This window comes from Haliaeetus leucocephalus, unplaced genomic scaffold, assembly GCF_000737465.1.
Source record: "Haliaeetus leucocephalus isolate CR32 unplaced genomic scaffold, Haliaeetus_leucocephalus-4.0 Scaffold657, whole genome shotgun sequence".
NCBI lineage: Eukaryota > Metazoa > Chordata > Aves > Accipitriformes > Accipitridae > Haliaeetus > Haliaeetus leucocephalus.
This window is the reverse complement of record NW_010973093.1, coordinates 6,362,162-6,381,108: the sequence shown is the minus strand read 5'-3', so window position 1 is coordinate 6,381,108 and position 18,947 is coordinate 6,362,162. Positions and strand designations below refer to the sequence as shown.

General features: G+C 45.5%; 3 protein-coding genes across 3 annotated transcripts in view; 1 reads left to right on the top strand and 2 right to left on the bottom strand.

Annotated features, from left to right (window-relative positions):
- Positions 1-1,537: 1,537 nt before the first annotated feature.
- LOC104839298 (protein SCO1 homolog, mitochondrial) lies at positions 1,538-10,380 on the bottom strand. The gene is made up of 6 exons (XM_010579504.1): positions 10,225-10,380; positions 10,022-10,112; positions 8,986-9,183; positions 7,354-7,446; positions 7,125-7,240; positions 1,538-3,002 (listed from the first exon to the last, which is right to left on the bottom strand). Exons 1-6 carry the CDS (start codon positions 10,378-10,380, stop codon positions 2,874-2,876), a joined length of 783 nt encoding a protein of 260 aa, XP_010577806.1. The 3' UTR covers positions 1,538-2,873.
- Positions 10,381-10,410: 30 nt separating this feature from the next.
- On the top strand, positions 10,411-12,416 carry ADPRM (ADP-ribose/CDP-alcohol diphosphatase, manganese-dependent). Its single transcript, XM_010579456.1, has 3 exons — positions 10,411-10,992; positions 11,559-11,675; positions 11,936-12,416. Exons 1-3 carry the CDS (start codon positions 10,440-10,442, stop codon positions 12,226-12,228), a joined length of 963 nt encoding a protein of 320 aa, XP_010577758.1. The 5' UTR covers positions 10,411-10,439; the 3' UTR covers positions 12,229-12,416.
- Positions 12,417-13,519: 1,103 nt separating this feature from the next.
- Positions 13,520-18,947, bottom strand: part of TMEM220 (transmembrane protein 220) — a 7,256-nt gene continuing 1,828 nt past the window's right edge. Inside the window, exons 2-6 of the mRNA XM_010579503.1 lie at positions 18,813-18,935; positions 17,636-17,696; positions 15,529-15,652; positions 14,651-14,710; positions 13,520-13,801 (exon numbers count right to left, since the gene is read on the bottom strand). Of these exons, the coding sequence (XP_010577805.1) occupies positions 13,669-13,801; positions 14,651-14,710; positions 15,529-15,652; positions 17,636-17,696; positions 18,813-18,935 (501 nt within the window). The 3' untranslated portion in view covers positions 13,520-13,668. The remainder of the gene's footprint in view (positions 13,802-14,650; positions 14,711-15,528; positions 15,653-17,635; positions 17,697-18,812; positions 18,936-18,947) is intronic.

The following is an 18,947-nucleotide window of genomic DNA, read 5'->3' as shown; positions in this document are numbered from 1 at the left end:
TTTTAAATATATACACCCTCTCTCTCCCTTAGCCCCACGATCAACCTGCTGCATTTTTAGCTTTGAAATACTGCCTCTTTCCCATTCCTTTTGGAAGACCAATATGGCTAAAAAATCTGTATTATGAGAGTTTTCAGTCCCTAAAAATTCCAAGTACAGTATTAAAATTCATCTTTTCTCCACAGGGTATCATAGGCACCCGGGAGTAATCAAGAGAAGCACAAATAGACTTTAAAGAGGCAAAGTATCCTCCTGGATCAGCTGCTCCATTTCTTAGTCACATTCCCACCAGGTCTTTTACATCAGTATTTTCAAGAAACACAGAACAGAGAGGAAAGGACTCTCTATACAAAAGCAGCAGTGTGACAGGCAGGACAATTCCTCTCCCCCATCCCGCAGGGAAAATATTCAGATTATTTCTGACTTGTTCAAAAAGGAAAAGGAGTATTTCTCCAATGCAAGTATGGTAAAGAACAGCCTGGGGACTTACAGCACATGAGAGAGCATTAGAAAAAGCTGCACAGGCCTGCACTTCTAAATACTGTCTCCACTAGCAGTACTCACTGTTAGTTTCTGTTCATTAGCAGTTAATATGCACTTGTCCACTATAGATCGACCCTACTGAATGGCCAGAATGTTGGGCCACTGAGACCCATAAGCAGGCGGTACTTCAATGTTGCTTTTATCACAAGAGTGGCTAAATACAATCTACCACCTTCTGTATCCTAATGCACTGTATTGCACAAGTCATCCTCAAAACAACTGCATCAGAAGCTCAAAAAGGCAGTGATTTTCCCTGGTAAAGGTCATAATGAAAAAAGGAAACAGACACACACTCATCCAGAGCAGGGAGGCTCAGAGCACTGGGTGAGTACAGTCTCAACAAGGCAAATTTCACAGAAACACAGAAGTGCTGGTTGGAAGGGAGCTCCAGAGGTCTCCAGCCCTGCTTCCCGTAGGACTATAACCAGCAGGTCGTGCCATGGACTGTCTTGTTTCAAAACAAACTGGTGCACAACCACCCGGACAAAGAAATGCAGAGCTAGTAGGTGCCAAAAGTCAGCTCTGTAAGGGAAGTTTTGAATAGAAATTACCTCCAGGATTGCGGGAAAAAATAAAAAGCAAGGAAATGCTCTTGTGAAACAATGCTGACACTTGCAACCACTCCGTGAAAATAAAATTATTGCCAGTGCCACTTATCACAAACACTAACATCATTGATAACACCTTGGATTTGACACAGCCTCTAATTGATAGAAGACTTAAAGTGTGAAATTTCCTTTGGAAGTCACTCCTATTGCCTACTGCAATAAAGCCAGCCAGCACAAGAAGGAAAAAAACTAACTAACTTTTCAGCTGTTGAGTTTAATTCTACTAAGACGCTTTTTAAAACTCCCACTGTAAAATGATACAGAAAAATCGTTGCTGATCCTTTAAAACAGAAATAAAAAGCTTCTTTAAACTATCTAGCATTGGGGGGGGGGGGGTGTGAAGTATCTTGGAACCTCAGGAATCTTCCCTCCTTGACAGAGCTTTATCAGAAAAATGCAGCCATAGACATACTCTATCACAGTTACCTTCCCGCTACCCTCAGGAGGTCATCATAGTAGAGGGCAGCTGATGTGGACCTACACTATTTTATCATGTTTCATAACTGCCCTGGAACAGGTTAAGTTTACCGTTTTTCAGGATTTTGGAAAGATGGAAATTTACCATAAATATTGCACCTTTCCTCGGACAGGAACATTCTCTTCCTACCCCCACACTCAGAGTAATACCAGTGCTACCAGTAGGAACACTTGTGTTCAGTTTGAAACACTCTGGGACTTGCACCAAGAACTTTTCTGTTTTGTCTCCTGTGGGCCATTCTCTGCCACCTTAAAAAAGCACATTCAGCTTATGGTTTGCACTACTACAGATAAACACTACTTTCTAAAAAGAGATAAAACAGAGCAAGAATATGAAGGTTGACCGGTATACAAAGTTCTGTTGATATTCTAGTCAAACCTAACTAATGAAAAAAAAAATATTGCTTAAAAAAGCAATCTTTATTTTCAAATGCTGCACTGCATAAAATTTATCTGATTGACAGCCCTGTGCATGGACGCAGACCCCCTTCATCCTCCCCACTTCACTATTCAGCATAGCACAATCAGGCCGACCATGCATAAAATCATTTAGACCAGAAGAAAAATCTATTTGCAATCCATTACTTGCTTCCTTGTAAGTTAACAGTGTTAACCTGGAAAAATCACCAAGAAAAAGACATTTCATTTCTGCATTCAAAGTGAAGAAGAGATAAGGCACACTACACGGCTGGTCCCATGCATGGAAGCTGCTAATGCTTTCAGTGCTCTTCACCTTCTTAACCTTGATACAGTAGTACTCTTAAGGCTCTCCTGCTTATAATATTGTAACTGCCTCTCCCAGAAGGCAAAACAGTGCAGAAAAAAAAGAAAAGAGGGCAGGGGTTCTCTGAGAATGCCATGGCCCACATGGCTTTTCATCAAGTAAACATCCTCTTGCAGTGACCATCCACTGATATCTTGCCAAGAGTTACCAATTATTTTACCAGTGATACATGTTCTTCACAAATGAAGTGTCTTCCATTTTTTGCTCCCAACAACGTTTCACGGAAGTCCCAAATTTCATTCTCTAGCCTAGATCTTGCTGCAAATAATATCCATGGGGAAGGGTCTATAGAGATTTTTGATAATGGTATTTTGCAGAAGTATGGATGCATTTCTTGTCTGGAAGAAAGGAGGCATGTGGTGACAGGATGTTACACTTGTATGCTTCTGCTTTAACTCCAATGCCCAATTACAGCCAAACCTACAGGTGATGTTCACATCAATCTTTGAAGACCTTGTGTTTTAGGATCTGTATTTTCTCATGTGTGCAGCAACAGAAGCAGAAATCTCAGTGCTCTTCTTATTCTGGCCATAATAGTCCACAAAGTCACCATCTGGCCCAAGGAGGTACATTATTATTGTGTGATCCACCTGCAAGAGAGCACATTGTGTCTTGGTAAAAAAGATCATAGAATACCAGGTTGGAAGGGACCTCAAGGATCATCTGGTCCAACCTTTCTTAGCAAAAACACCGTTTAGACAAGATTGCCCAGCACCCTGTCCAGCTGAATCTTAAATGTGTCCAATGTTAGGGAATCCACCACTTCCCTGGGGAGATTATTCCGGTGGCTGATTGTTCTCATTGTGAAAAATTTTTCTCTTGCATCCATTCGGAATGTCCCCAGGAGTAACTTATAACTGTTACCCCTCCTCCTTTCCACGTGACTCCTTGTAAAAAGGAAGTCTCCATCTTCTTTGCAGCCACCCTTTAAATACTGGAACATCCTGCACATCTCTCAAAGTCAGCAGCAACAGCATCCCGTTCAGCCTTTGGTTCAGCTGTCTGACAAGACTTCTCACCAAGAAGCTAAAGCAAGATAAGGAAAACTTTAGCACCACCTCAGTGACCTCTTCTTGTTTTACCCAAGAAAATAGAGAAAACTAGTTGCATATTCAGAATGTGTGAAAGAATACTTTAAGCAAAAGAAGTCTTCCCCAAGCTGCTGACACCCTTCCTGCAGCACAAACAAGACTGGGGCAAACCTGTGGACTAATGGTCTTTCCCCCTCACTTTTCCCACTTTCCATCTACTTTTCATGATGCTCCATGACCCCCCCAAGGTATTCAAGCTCCTGCTGCTAATATGACGCAAATCCAATATAACTAATATAACTAAATAAATGGTATCTCATTAAACAAAGTTCATTATCAGTGCAAACGATGGGAGCAAGAGCATCACTGGGATACAGGGGCTGCAGATAGAGGAGCTGGCACAGAAATACGTGTGCTGGGAGGGGGCTCCCTCTACTGTCCGAATTGAAATAACCTTAAAAAATGTTCAAAGTAACAATTACTTGAATGTTTGAGGTATTCCAATTTGATTTATGTAAAAATTAACTCCACTGTAAGTTTATTTAAAATGCCACTGCCAGTACTGTCTGCATCTGTGACAACATCTTTATGAGCAAAGACACAAAATACTGAAAATGGAGGCCATGAATCTGCGATTGCTCAAGTGACTACATTATCTCACTGCCACTAGAGAAAAAGAACTGAAATGTACTTATGCACTGAGAGTACAACTGTGTTTGAAATTAAGAAATCACATAAACATTTCCAGTACCACAAGCTAAAAGGATGCATTAAACTTAATGGCATTTCTGTCACTGAAAGAATGTTTCTCAAAATTTTATTGAAACAGGTTTAATTCAAATATTTTACTCTAGTTTCAAATTTTCAAGATAAGATCACAAAATCATGTTGTAGGAGACAATTTTTTTTAAGGAATCTGAATCACAATTTAGATCCTTCAACTGGAAACTAGCAAAAAAAAAAAAAAAGTCAAGTAGTCTGCTCAGAGCATCTTAACTCCCTGGCCTACGGAAGATTAAATACAGTCAGGATGGAGTGCAGTTTCTGTGCAAAAGACCACTGTTTTTCAAGCTGTGTCTGAAGCCTGCACTGTTCCCACTGTATGCACATAAGATCATCATTTGAGTTTCAATGCAATCTTGTAAACCACAGAACAAAAAAAGTAAATTGGATATTCTGATACCGAGAATTATAAAATTGAGATTATAACATAGGAACTAGTAATATCCAAGTAATACTTAAAAATTCAAAGAGGAGTTTAGAAATTATAATTTCTAAATGGTCATCTCAATGTTCTTTTCAAGTTAAAACAAGCAGACAAGTTTAATTGGCTGTAGTGGACCTATTCCTCTTCCCTACCTCCCAGCAGCCTGCAGAGGAAACTGAACCCACTCCTGCTCAAACATCAGTCTTAATCACCAACTGGCACAACAGGCCCATGCAACACATGAGGTAAAAAAAAAATCTTACTGGAAGAAATGACAGAGTAGTAATTACCTGGATAAGTCTCAGGTAGGCACAAAACGAGCCTCAAGCTCTCCCTCCCAGGTCTGCTGTTGCTGCTATCCTCCTTCCATTTTGTTTCAGAGACCGGTGTCCTCTGGCCTTCCTGCCCTGAACACATAGAGCTCACTGCCTCTCAAAACCAAGTGCCTATGACAAATCCTGAAGAGATGCAGGTATACTCTTCTTCCTTGGCACCACATCCAGGGCTCCCAGGCTGCTCTCCTCCTCCCAATTCACTGGCCTTTCTTCCTCGTTGCCCTTCCCTTCTCTCAGACTCACAAACGTAGCACAGACTAGTGGTATCCTCCCTGGATCCTGAATCCCTTCTACTTCATTACATCTATAATCACATTCTCCAGTTCAGATTCACCCTCCAGCCTCCCTTGAAGCTGTCAACATCTATAGAGTTACTTCCCCTGGCTGAACCCTGTACTTTCCCTTCACAGCCATGCCAGAATCCAGGTCTGGTTTGCTAGAATCCACATGCAGTTTACTTCATGAGGAGCAGCACTCCTTCAGCTCTTCTCTTTTCTATTTCCATCACCTCTCCTCAACTTCAGTTCACTCATTTAGTGTCAGATTCTACTGATTTTTTCCCTCTCCTGAGCAGGCATCCTTTGCCAACCCTGTTCCTGTAACCTATTCTTGCATTTCCACCAGCCCCCTTTTAGAAATCTGGTTTTAAGCAGTATCTTTAGATTGATTTCAGATTGATGCTAGATTGATTTAAATTGGTGTTGAATTTCTCCAGCAAGCTTCTCTCCTCCATTCAAATACAGTATCTTAGACACAGACTTCTGTAGCTATTGAGTTGCCACTTTAAGCGAAAACAAGTTCTTGATCTCCCACTTCACACTCCTTTAGTAATGTAGAGCAGTGCATATCACCAGTGTGATCCCATCTTCTCTTTACTGAGACCATGTGATGCTCTTGCTTTTTCTTTCTAAGCAACACTTTTTTGTGTTTTGTCCACGTGGATAATTTATTTGCTGCAGTCAGGTGGTTTTAAAAACCAGATTAAGAATAGACAATACCGGATTAGACCAAAATCAATCTGCCTCAGCATCATACCTCAAACAGTGGCCAATAATGATTGCTTTAAAGAAGAGTATAAAACCAACACCAAAAATATACTATCTTCCTCTATTACCTCCCAGTTTCCAAATACTTTTAGCTCCCAGGCTTCCTGAACTAGCCAAGACTTCTGTCCATTTCATAATCCTCAACAGACTGTTTTTTCCAAAGACTGAAAAGTCTCCCTGTAGACTCCCATAAACTTCTACCATTTGCATCTGTAGCAAGTGATTCCACTTCTCACGTGCCCATTGCAAGAAGAACCATCACTTTTCCTTTTGAACCGGTTTTTAGTTTTCTCTGATGCCTTTAGTTCTTGCAAATGAAGAAAAAAAATCACAATCATATAACGTGTATCCTCACTTGTCCTATCACTTGTACCCACCTTACTCTTCCAGTCTGCTCAGGATGTGGCAATTCAGGAAGGCCTTGGCAGCAGCTCTGAGCCCTATAACCAATCCTAGTCACTTCCAGAAGTAAGATTTTTGACTACTCAGTTTAGTGTTACTTAAACCTCAGTTACCCCCTTCACAGTTTTACTCTACATATTTTATTCCCACTTAATTTAGCATTAATATGCTCTCTCCTCCAGGTCATTTGACACAGGAGGAAGATCCCCACAGTATCTGCAGGCAGACTTTGCATCATCCAAGTCTCTAGCCAGGAAGACTCCACTCCTTGGTGTCAGTTTGGCAGGGAATGAATTGTTACTCACTTTTAACTCTCATTTCTCCCTCTTCCTATTGCCTTAATTTCCCACTTCCATTTTCACTTTGGAGCACACAGGAAAACAGCCAGACAAAAACATTACATGACAAAAAAAAGTTCAAATTACTGCCAGGCTTGCTAGCTCATATGCTATTCTGTATGCAGGCCTGGAATTGTACATTTTTAGAACATGTTTCAGTGAGGTTCTGAGCTTGTAAGAGGGCACCTTGATTCTGACTGAGACCTCTAAAACACAGCTTAACACATCGGTGCAACAGGGCTCTGTCATGTAGGACTTCAGCACAGATTGCAACAGCTGCCTTCTGATTTTAAAATCTGCATGATGCTCTCATCCAAAGACTTTCATTAGGCAAAGGCTGTACATTTACTCACTATGTAATCATCGTCTTCATCTTTGGGACCTTCGCTGTAATACACACGGTAAGCTTTGGCCACTTGGTCAATCTGTGCCTTGGTACCAGTCAATCCGATCAGCTTCGGAGAAAATTCTAGGCAGAAAGAAGACATTTATACATTTTAGTGAAAAGAATCCCATCAAGAGCCTCCTTTTCAGTGCTCTATATTACATGCTATAAGACATCAAGGAAGAAAACAGTAATACCTTTAACATATCTGGCAATGGCTTCTTCATTGTCCCTCTCAGGATCAATGGTGATGAAGAGCGGGGTCAGATTAGGCAAAGTTGGAATTCTGTCTGTGACATTAACAATTATTATTTTTCTTAGAAAACTAAAAATCATTTCTCACCTCCCTTCAAACAAGCTCACAGCCAAGCTACCGTAACATCAATCCAAGCCTACCCTAAGTGACAAAAAAAGGTTTATGTAATTTGTGAATGAAACAAACGCCATGAAATCCTACGCTCTGTGCTTCTGCTGGATGCAGCTATACTTCCAGCCTCTCAGCTGGAGACCTTGCCCTGCTTAGGAGAGATGGCAAATTGGCTCTGATGCAGAAAATGCCATGGCATCATGCACATATCAAAGCACAATGGTCGATACAGCAAAAGCACGCCTGTGATGGTGGAGCAAGAGGATAGGTGAAGACACAATTCAGGCTCTTTCCCTCATGTTCCAGCCATAGCTTTCACTATTATTTTCTTCAGTTTAGTCTGTCCTCCCACTTGCTTGGTTACTACTATCCCTGCTCTGTAACTCTTCAGGACCTGCAGCCTGAGAAAACCACCTCTACCACACAGCCTTCCCCCAACTTCCATTCCACAGCACAGTCACTCTCAGAAGAGACTCTCACAGAGATTTGTTCTCAGAATGAATAAAATAGAGGGAAAAAAACCTGAAACACCCCACAACCACTTCTTGGCAAAAACACAACGCAATGGCACCATTCCCTGTAACCTGCCACCATCATTGCCGGCTGAATATGAGCCAGCAGTGTGCCCAGGTGGCCAGGAAGGTCAACGACATCCTGGCCTGTATCAGAAATAGTGTGGCCAGCAGGAGCAGAGAGGTGATTGTTCCCCTGTATTCAGCACTGGTGAGGCTGCATCTTGAGTACTGTGTTCAGTTTTGCGCCCCTCACTACAGGAAAGACACTGGGGTGCTGGAACGTGTCCAGAGAAGGGCAACCAAGTTGGTGAGGGGCCTGGAGAATAAGTCATATGAGGAGCGGCTGATGGAGCTGGGGCTGTTTAGTCTGGAGAAAAGGAGGCTGAGGGGACACCTTATCACTCACTACAACTACCTGAAGGGGGGTTGTAGGGAGGTGGGTGCTGGTCTCTTCTGTCAGGTGGCTGGTGATAGGACGAGAAGAAATGGCCTCAAGTTGCAGCAAGGGAGATCTAGGTTGGACATTAGGAAAAAATTCTTTACTGAGAGGGTTGCCAGACATTGGAACAGGCTGCCCAGGGAAGTGGTTGAGTCAACATCCCTGGAGGTATTCAAAAAGTGCGTAGACAAGGTACTCCACAACATGGTTTAGGGGGCATGGTTGATGGTTGGACTCAGTGATCCTGAAGGTCTTTTCCAACCTAAATAATTCTATGTTTTATTACCAAGAAGTCCCCTGTTGCAGAAAGATCGGTGCTGTTGTGCTCTAAATATCAGATCCTATAGGCAGATTGATGTATGTATTACTTAGCAATTAATTTAACTACTGAATAGTAGTCAACTACACTGAAAAAAAAAATCATCCATTATTACCATTTGCAATATTTTACCACAATAAACCTGGACCTCCCATAAAAAGGACCACTACACGAACCAAATTTCCATACCAATTTCATCTACCACTTCAATCATTTTCTCCAGTTCATCAGGACAGATGTCAGGGCAGTGTGTGAAGCCAAAGTAGATCAGCACCCACTGGCCGATATAGTCCTTACTGGTCTTGGGCTGTCCCTCATGGTTGACGAGTGAGAAGGGTCCTCCTAGCAGCGGTTTCCCAATGCCTCGGTTTCGTTCCTTCTCCAGCTCTACAAAAAACAAGAGGGGATCAAACACGTCCATGCCACAATCAACGCTGCTTCCCAGGTGAGCCTCAGAAGCAGTTGAGAGTCAGCCAACCTAACAGAGTCACAGCCCAGAGCATTGAAACATCAAGTCTACCAATGTCCATCGTGCTGAAGTCCAATGTGGACAAGGCTTCCAAAAAGCATTCCATTTTGAGCAAAATCAAGTATCTCACTAAACTCCTTTGAAACATAATAACCTCTTTCATTGTCACCTGATTGTATTTCTATTTAAAAAAAATAAAAAGGAAAAAAGGGAAAGACAGGTACCTGGCTTGGTGTGAAACAGAAAAATTTGCATCTTTGGCAAATGGAACGCATCCTAAAAGCTGTAATATCTCTGATTTTCAACATTAAAAACGTGAAAATGAAATGCATGGGCAGTTACTGCAGGACAGGGAAATGCACACATAGGCTACACAGAGGGAAAAACCCACATGCACAGAAAACCCCACCGCCGTGCCTGTGCGGCATCGACTGGCAGCAGTGTGCATAATCAAACGCAACTATTCCGACAGCAAAAGCATATTTAAGAATTTTAAAACGCTTAACCTTAAAGGTTTTTTTTTAATTTTTGAAAATTTTCTGTGGCACTTAAACAGGCATGAAGCGGCACTGTGCAAAGCATGAAGTGATTCAGCAGGATACCTAAATGGGTAAAATACATCATCTGAACACAAAATACGAGGCTCCTGCTGCTTCGCCCGCCCGCCCACACGCTGGCAGCCCAGGCTGGGTCCCGCCGAGGCAGCACGGCCTCCCGTGAGGCAGAAAGGCTCCGGTCGCTCCCCCCCGCACTCACCCTCCTCCTTCCGCCGCTTCACCTTCTTCATGGCGGCCAGCAGCCCGCCGCACAGCACAAAGGTGGCCGCCAGCGACCGCCACGACACCAGCTGCTGAGGAGAAGCTGTTTAGTGACTGAAAAGGGGGAAACAGCGCGGCCCGGCCCGCCGCCCCGGGCTCCCCCTCTGAGGAGGGATGTGGCTCCTTCACTCCTTCCCTCACCTTCCTCTGCGCGCCCGTCCGCGGGCCGCTGCCCGGCGGCAGCCGGGACAGCGGGCGGCAGCCGGGCACGGGCAGCGCCCACCGGCTCCTCACCACCGCATCCGGCAGCCGCCAGCAGAGAGCCGCCCGCCAGCAGCGTAGCGCTGCCGCCGCCATCTTGTCGGCCGCTCTTCCGTGCCCGCCCCTTCCGTTCCCCTCACCCGGGAGCGGCCGCCATGGAGGCGGCGCCGCTCTTCTCCTTCGGTGTCATAGCGGACATCCAGTATGCGGATGCGGAGGACGGCTACGACTTCGGCGGGTTTCGGCGGCGGTATTACCGGCAGAGCCTTAACCTGCTGCGGGACGCTGTGGAAGCGTGGGCCGCCGAGAGACCGCCGCTCGCCTTCGTGCTGCAGCTAGGTGACAGCATCGATGGCCTCAACGCCCGCAGCGGCGAGGCCGAGGGTGCCTTGGAGCAGGTGCTGGCAGCGCTGGGCCGGCTGCCGGTGCCGGTGCATCACGCATGGGGCAACCACGAGTTCTATAACTTCAGCCGGGCCCGTCTAGTGCGCACCGGCCTCAACAGCCATCCTGCCAGGACCATGGCCGACCCGCCAGCTGGGGACTGCCAGGCCTATCACTTCAGCCCGGCTGCACAGTTCCGCATTGTCGTGCTCGATGCCTATGACCTGAGCATCCTGGGCAGGGAGCCGGACAACCCCCGCTACCAGGAGTCCCTGCAGCTGCTGCGGGAGAAGAACCCCAACGATAACCTCAACAGCCCCACAGGTACTCCCCAGCTCATCCCTTTAGCAGGGAGCACGGGCGGCTGAAGCTCTGCTTCCCAGAGCAATAAGGCAGCTCCCAGGGCTGACATCTGGTTGCCGGGGGCTGGGGCATGTACCCCATTTCTGCCGACCTCCTCTGCCTCCCTGCTGTCAGCTGAGAGCCAGTCAGTGGGTCTCCAGGCAGGCACAGGAGATGCTTCCCCATACCTGTCATGCTGCTCTGGTGCTTTAGGGATGGGTTTATGTTGTGCTGCGTGCCCTGTAGCATCAGAACAAAAGGCAGCTGTTGGTGCAGCTGCTATTGCAGAGTGTCAAGTGATGCCCACCCTATCCCATGCTGGGGGGCAGACCCAAGAGTGGAAGTGCTGTGCATGCAGCATGACCAAAACACTAACAGATAATTTTCTCTTGTTTGTCCAAGGAGGCTGGAGTTTTGAGCCAAGAGATGCAAAAAAAAAAAGGTTATAAGAGTAAACCATCTATTGTAAGCAGACTTTCATAAGACAAGCAAATAGGGGAGCCACGAGAGGTGTATGCACCTATGCCTAACCTTCTTCTTTGTTGCAGGACTCAAAGAACCTCAGTTTGTAGAGTTTAACGGAGGATTTAGCCAAGCCCAGCTGGACTGGTTCAATGAAGTCCTCAAGTTCTCTGATGAAAACCAAGAAAAAGTTGTAGTTATGGGTAGGTGGATATGGGGGATATATGGGGATATGTGCAAAAAAGGTTATGTAGCCAATGTATGTTAGCTGAGGAAAACATTTAGTGGCTTTGTAGTTCCACTGAGGTGCACACGTAACCTGTGAAGTAGGAGAATAGCAACCATGTCTCCCACTCAGGTGAGCTTTCTGTATACAGTTAGATGTCTGAACTTCCCAGCAATGAAAGTAGAGTTTGGTTACACTTAAAAGTAGCTCTCCTGCTTCTTTCCCTCTCAACTGCAGGTCATCTGCCCATTCATCCAGATGCCTCAGACAGAGTTTGCCTAGCCTGGAATTACGAAGATGCTCTTTCGGTCATACACTCCCATCAGTGCGTGGTCTGCTTTCTTGCAGGGCACCTGCATGACGGTGGCTATTGTTTAGACTCTCATGGAGTTCATCATCTGACTTTGGAGGGGGTTATTGAAACTCCACCTGAAAGCAATGCCTTTGGAACTATTTATGTCTATGAAGATAAAATGATATTAAAGGGAAGGGGCAGAATTTCAGATAGAGTTATGCATTTCTTAAAATAGTAAGCAAATACAAATTGCTCTTCTTCATGAAGTACTCAGATAAAAAAGCAGGGGATTCAGCTTATTATTTGCTTGTAGAAAGATGTGCATGGCTGATCCTTAGAGCTTTAACTCAAAAATTTTTCTCTTGGATACAGAATTTTAAAAATTATGTTTCTGTAAGAAAACAGACCTTGTTTCTTCATGGAGAATAGAGAAGGCCAGTAACCATGTTTGAAATAAATATACTTGAATGCAGAATGTTGACTTGAAACACCCAATCCTGACTGGATTATTACTTACTGTGAAAAAATGCAAACCGTATTATGAATATTGTCCAAAAAAAGCCACTTTTTTTATATCAGTCAGAATTAAAGCATGCAGAATTGTACCTGCCCAGCTACATTTCAATTTATTTTTTTTAACATAGTCAATAATATCTTATGTCTGGCAGAATTAGTCCACCCTGCAGCCTAATGCAGTCTTCTTAACACTGCTTTAAAACACTAAAGCAATCTTCAAAAAAAGCTAAGCCCAAGGAAAATGGACCATCTATGCTACATCATGTAATGCTGTAGATACACCCACTGTGTGCACAGCTGTATTAGCCTGCAGCAGTACTGAGCAGAAAATCCCTGATGTATATCTAAAGCATGTTGCTGTGCTGCATCTGGACCTGTTCTGGCTCTCTCCCAGCCAGCTTGCGTGTCCAAGTGTATTCACCTGTGCTACCTTCTCCAGGATTAGTAGTGGTGGAACACACTTACTGTCGCTGGGCTGCTGTGTGGGTTCTGCTTTCAAGGACCAGAAATTCTATGAGAAGCAGAGTTGTGATAGTCACCACATCTGCTGGTGGCAGTCTTGAGTACCCATCTTGCAGAAAATAAAAGATACGGAAGCTTTCATTTAATTTTCTTTAGAAAAATAGTATTTATTAATATGTAAACCCAGTAATTTTCAGTTAAAGATAATAGCAAAAGTATTTCTTCAGATATATTCTACATATGATTTTAGCATAGGAACAGAAATACAGACTGCTCAATTTTTCAGTTAGTCTTAATGGACTATCCAGGCAGATATCTGGAAGTTTTATGGCTGTAAGTAGTCATTTACTGAAAGAAAGTTTTTGCTTTACTTTTCTGTTATGTTACAGAACAGTAGATTTCCCAAAGTACAAGGTGGTTGAAGAGTGATCCAAGGATGCCAGGGTATCTTGAATATACCATTAGAACACACATTAGATCAACAGTGCTTTGAAGATGTATGAAGAAGCCAGCTGAACAACAGTTTCCTGCTCAGATTTGACAGTGTTCCTCAATTTTTTTAACAAACCTCAAACCGCACTGCTGGAATCAGTCAGGCATTCTTGGGTCCTATCAAACTGATACTAACCTTTTGTTAAGAACCAAAAGCAAAGGCAAGTAAGGTCAGAATATTTATTCGATACTTTCTCCCACCCAATTAAATCACTGTTTTACAGTGCGTTGGCCAAGATGCTCGCATCTCTTTGTTCACATAAATGTACAGCCACAAAACAAATGGGAAGAGGGCAACCACAATTGCAGCAATCAAGCGAACTCCACCCAGTGGATTCCTACAAAGAAGCAAATGCAACAGAGCTACTTCAAATCAGGCTGCTATGAAACATTCACACCTGGCTGCAGTTGAAAAAACAGCAGAGAGTCTTTGGCCACTTTAATGTAGCTCCTGTGGATGCATCAGCAGAGTCCTTTACTGGAGAGGCACCACATGTCAGCAGAAAGTTTTTTCTGCCACCTCACGCTACATAAACCAGGTTAAAAAAAAAAAAGCGCCCTGCTTGCCCAGAGCATGTGACATTGTGACATGTTTTCCCAAACGAAGGTACTGTTTGGCAGATTGGGATTTTTCATGCTCCCAGCTAACAGGAATTTAGCAAAACTGCTGTAGCACAGTCCTCTGAAGTCTGGAGGGGAAAAGTGTGGAGGCACTGCAGCCAGGCAGGCACCCAGAGCCTTCTGCCAGCTCTGCCTGCATCACCCACCTGGTCCGGTGGATGCAGTGGACACCAGTACAGAGACGCTCACTGGAAAGTTCTGTAAATTGGGAGCAATGGCAGAAATAGCTTTGCAGTTCAATAGCAGTTGTGGCCAACACTCACTAGCCTGTTCCGCAGAAGGGGCGCACTGTCCTTAGGCAAAGGGAGAATGTCCCCTGCCCATTATGGCAGGGGGAGCAGGAAAAATGTTTCATGTAGCTTTACCTTCCCCGCACAGACTTTTATCTGTTCAAGATCCTACAGGCTGTAGTACCAGTTACTACTGCTTAGGTATCTGTGAAGGTTCAGACAGTGACATGAAACAGAAAAACAAGCTGCCAAAATCAACTGTGTGTTTTCAAGAAGCTAGTCACTAAATGTGAACATATGAATGGATTAAAAAAAAAAAAAGGAAACAAAACTTACTTTGCTGAACTGCGACAAAGACTCATCCATATTGTAATAATCACCAGACCAAACAACTCTCTAAAAAGCCAAACAAAAAACAGATCAGAAAATAATACAAGCAGATGTTTACTTTTAAAAAATACAAATTTTGCCTCCAAAAGAGTAGTGTCTGCTCTTTTGGAGAAGTTCAATGTATTTTACTAGGATTATAATCATAAAGGTATTTACATGGAGTAACTTTGCTTCCTACCACAAATCTACAAACACACAACCCATGTATACAGCTGCAAAAATCCCTGCTTCCACTGTTTGTTCCGCTGCTAAACTTAAATTCCACAGCACATTTCCCTCATTAACACAGAGCAAAGCAGCATCCCAGTGTTCCAGACCATAAGCAGCCGCAGTAGCTGCCAGTGCTTCACCTCAGTACCATGCAAGCACCTCCTTTAGGCAAACAACCGAATGTCCAGGTGCAAAATCCTCCCTCCCCCTCAACCCCTGGCAGTTCAGAGGACTCAGCGGCCCAAGCCAGATAAACATGCATATGGCATCACCTCAAGAGTTTTTAAAACCTGAATTCCCATACAGCTCCAGCAAGAGAACACAAAGCTGTTTCACTGTACTAGTGCCCTGGACTTTGAAAGCCAGAACTGCCCCAAATTAAATCTAACTGCCACAATCAGGCAAGTAATCACAACTGTTCACTCTCCCTTTAGTTCTTTTGTCCAACAAATCGCCGGTTTGGAGCACTATGGTCCCTCCTCCTTGGTTTGATTCCCCTGGACCAAGAGCACTCACTGCAACAGCCCAGCAAATAAAGTTTAGCAAGGTGACCACCAGAAGAAGATGGCCTGGCATGCTGATTCATGCAGGGGAAAATAAAAATCACTGCTTACCTGCCTTCCTCTTCGTGCAAAATGTTTCCTTGAGCATAAGCAAACAAAGAACAAGCCAAGGCAACGGTCCCAATAATACAACCAGCAGAATGAAGGTCACAGAGGCTCCTCCAAACACCATTATCTGAGGAAAAAAATAGACTGCCAGCAACTGCAATGTAGCATGAAGTAAAGCCTATAAATCAAAAAGCAACTGAGTTGCTAAAAAAGATGCCTCCAGCAAACACACACATCTTAGGCAGTAAGATAGAATTAATACCAGCATCTTTATGACCACAGAGATCTGCTAGAAAGTGGTGTTGAAAATAAAACACTAGTGGGCTTGGGGCTTGTTTTCCTAGGAATGCAACTTCTTGGCAGCAGCACCTCAATGAAAATGGCTTCCTATTCTCTCCAGCAAACAAAACCATTCTATGATTCTATGAAAACAGGCTCCAGCATTCAACATGCATGGAAAAAAATCACAAGGTGGATTACAAATGAAAGTTCTCTTAAGCAGGAGGAACAGCCTTTCCAGAGCTCACAGCCACAACCAGATGCTCAGCATGACCCCAGAGGACCACTGGAGTCCAGGGGAGCGAGCCCCAGCTCCCAGGAGTACCGAGCACCCACCACACTGCAGGGAGCATCTTCCCTCACACTCCCTGATAAGCTTCTGCCTGAGATTTTGCTGGTGATGACGAGCAACACTGATGACATGTCTGCCTGGGGACTGATGTTTTTAAACAGAGAAATACAGATGGTGTGAAATATCTGAATGGGCCCACAGATTCTTGTGGCTTTCCATGTCCATTCCCAGGGCCTCGTGGGGGAGAGGTGAGCAAACGACACAGAGAGTTCTCCCTGATCTCAGCAATGTCAATGGCAAAACCCGTAAAGTTCAAAGCAGTCTTTTCTGGGCACTGACCCCTCCAGGCAAGCATTAAAGATGACGAGGTGCCAAAATTCAAGAGCTCAGTGTGACCCAGTGTAGTAATTGATGCCCCATCTTGCTGAACTTACTGCAGCTCAGCAGAGGCAGAATCTGGGTCTTCCATAGACTTGAATGGCAAATATCCCTTGGTGAATTTACATAAATGTCCAGTTATACAATAGTTGTGCTATTTTAATCTTCATTTTCCACAGATCTTGGCACAAGTAACAAAAACCTACTTGTGACTTTAACATGCAGATTCTCTTGACCAGCCAAATGCCATCATGTTGAAGCTACACCTATCACACAAATAAACCTCCCCTGAAATGTTCAAAACCACAGGCAACCAACCCTCACAGGTTTTGGCTTTATGAATGCTGCCATTTTATATGCTTAAGGTAGCCAGAATGCTGATGAGACTACAATGGTGTGATTTGTGACAACAGCATGCACTCTTGAAGATTTTCTTTTTTGACATAAGTGTGGTTTTAGTTCATTCAGAGTAAGTATTCATCCAGAAAAGATACAGTCACTTTGTGTATATAAAATGTCATTTTTTAAAAATTATTTCTACTGGATGAAAATACAAAAAATGAAACTATTTTCTGGAGTCCTGGACCAAATCTGATGTGACTGATTGTCTCAACATGTGATGTGGCATTTGCCTCCTTAGCATATAAGCCCTCGGAAACTCAGCCACTGCACTGAAGCCTCTAAACATCCCCATCGCTGCCCATGCGCTTTGTGGGGTAGCTGCAATACTTGATACTGAACAAGACCTTTAGCTCTTTCAAAGGACTGTGCAGAGCCCAACTGCTCTTCTATAAGATAGATAAGCAAAAACGCAGATTTACAAAGTGAATCAACGGGCTAACATCAACACCAGAGCCAGGTTCAGAGCATGCTCCCAGGCTTGTGCTCCACTCAGGCTTTAAGCGCTGGAATTGGGGTGCAACGGTAAGACCATCCCAGCAGCAGGCCTTCATGCAGGGCTCCTCTGTTCACCTGCAGCATGTCCAACCACGAGCACTGAACCAATGACCAGCTTTGTAGAAGCAGGTCCCACAGGTTTTTGCTCTCAAAAGGTAATAGGACATGTTTCCACGTGGCCTGAACTTAAGCTGTGATTCAATTAAAAAAACTTCTGGGAGCAATATTTGAGCAGAGACTCTGTTTTGCACACCAGTATCGTACCTGTTACTGAAGGCTTAACGCTGACAAGCAGCGTCAGGGCAGCTGGCACTAAGTAGACAACCTGTTAATGAAACATAAATCTACTTTGTAGCAAAACTTTGTAAGATAAGGAAGCAGAAGCCCCCATCCACATCAAGGTTGCTCCCCTTCACAGCAGTTCGTAAGATGCACAGGACAGCTGCCAATCCCTCTCCCTGCGGTGTAACCTGGCACTGCTACTGCTTATCTTCACCATCACCACCCAAAATCCTGGACCATCAGCTAGCTGAGTGCCAGCCTTTGTTCCTCAGCTTCTGGGTTACCGAGTCCTCGCTGCTCAGCCAGCCCACTGCAGAGTCCCTTGCACTGCATCTTGATCCCCTAGAGAAAGCCCCCTACGGGACCCCCCCTCCAAGCCCCCCAAGCCCTCCACCTGCACTGGGCGGCTCCCCTGGGAGCAGGAACCTCCTTTGCTGCCACAGCACAGCACAGCCCTGCGCTGTCAGCTGGGCTCACCCGCACAAGGGAAGTCCCACTGCACAAGGGACATGCAGGGGACAGCCCCTGCCACATACAGAGACATCCCCCCTTGCCCCTCAGCTCCAAGCCCTGTGCACACCAGTCCGGGGCCACCGGGCTGTTCACGTGCCCGAGAAAGGGCTGGCAAAGTGGGCAGAGAAGAGGGTTTCCCTCTAGGTTTCCCCTGGAGGCTGAGGAAGCCCTGCGAGTTGAGCGGAGACAGAAAGCAGTCCAGCTGGTGATTCAAGGCAAGAAGAGGTGGCGATGGAGGCAGGAGGTCGCCCGGTCGGGGGGTCGGGCGCAGGGCAGGAGGAACGAGAGCAGTTTGGTGTGTTCTGCACAGGGAACCGATGCTTTGCGGGGGGCTGGTGCAAATCTGGGGTGGAATAAGGAAGCTCCTGGAAGCACGGTCGGATTTCAGCCGTCACTGCAGTAGACAGATTGTCTTCCCGCCGCCTGCTTGCTCCTCAGCTAAAAGCAGGGAGCCGGTTTCCGCCGGCGGCCCCGGTTCGGACCAGGCGCAGGGCGGATGGGTGCAGCGGAGCGACGCTGGAGCCACCGGGGCCCCCTCGGGGAAGGCGCCGGCAGGCGGAGCCGCAGCAGAAGGGCCGCCCCCGGCGCCCATCCCCGGCGCCCGCCCCGCTCCAACTGCCCGGCGGGAAAGGCAGCCCGTACTCACTGTCCACAGCCCGGCGTCGGGGTCGTTCACCTGCAGCGAGGAGGCGCGCACTGAGACCCTACAGCCGCCGCCCCGGCCGGGGCCGCGCTCCGCGGGAGGGGGAGGGGACCGCAGGGGAGCCGCCTGCCGCCCCCA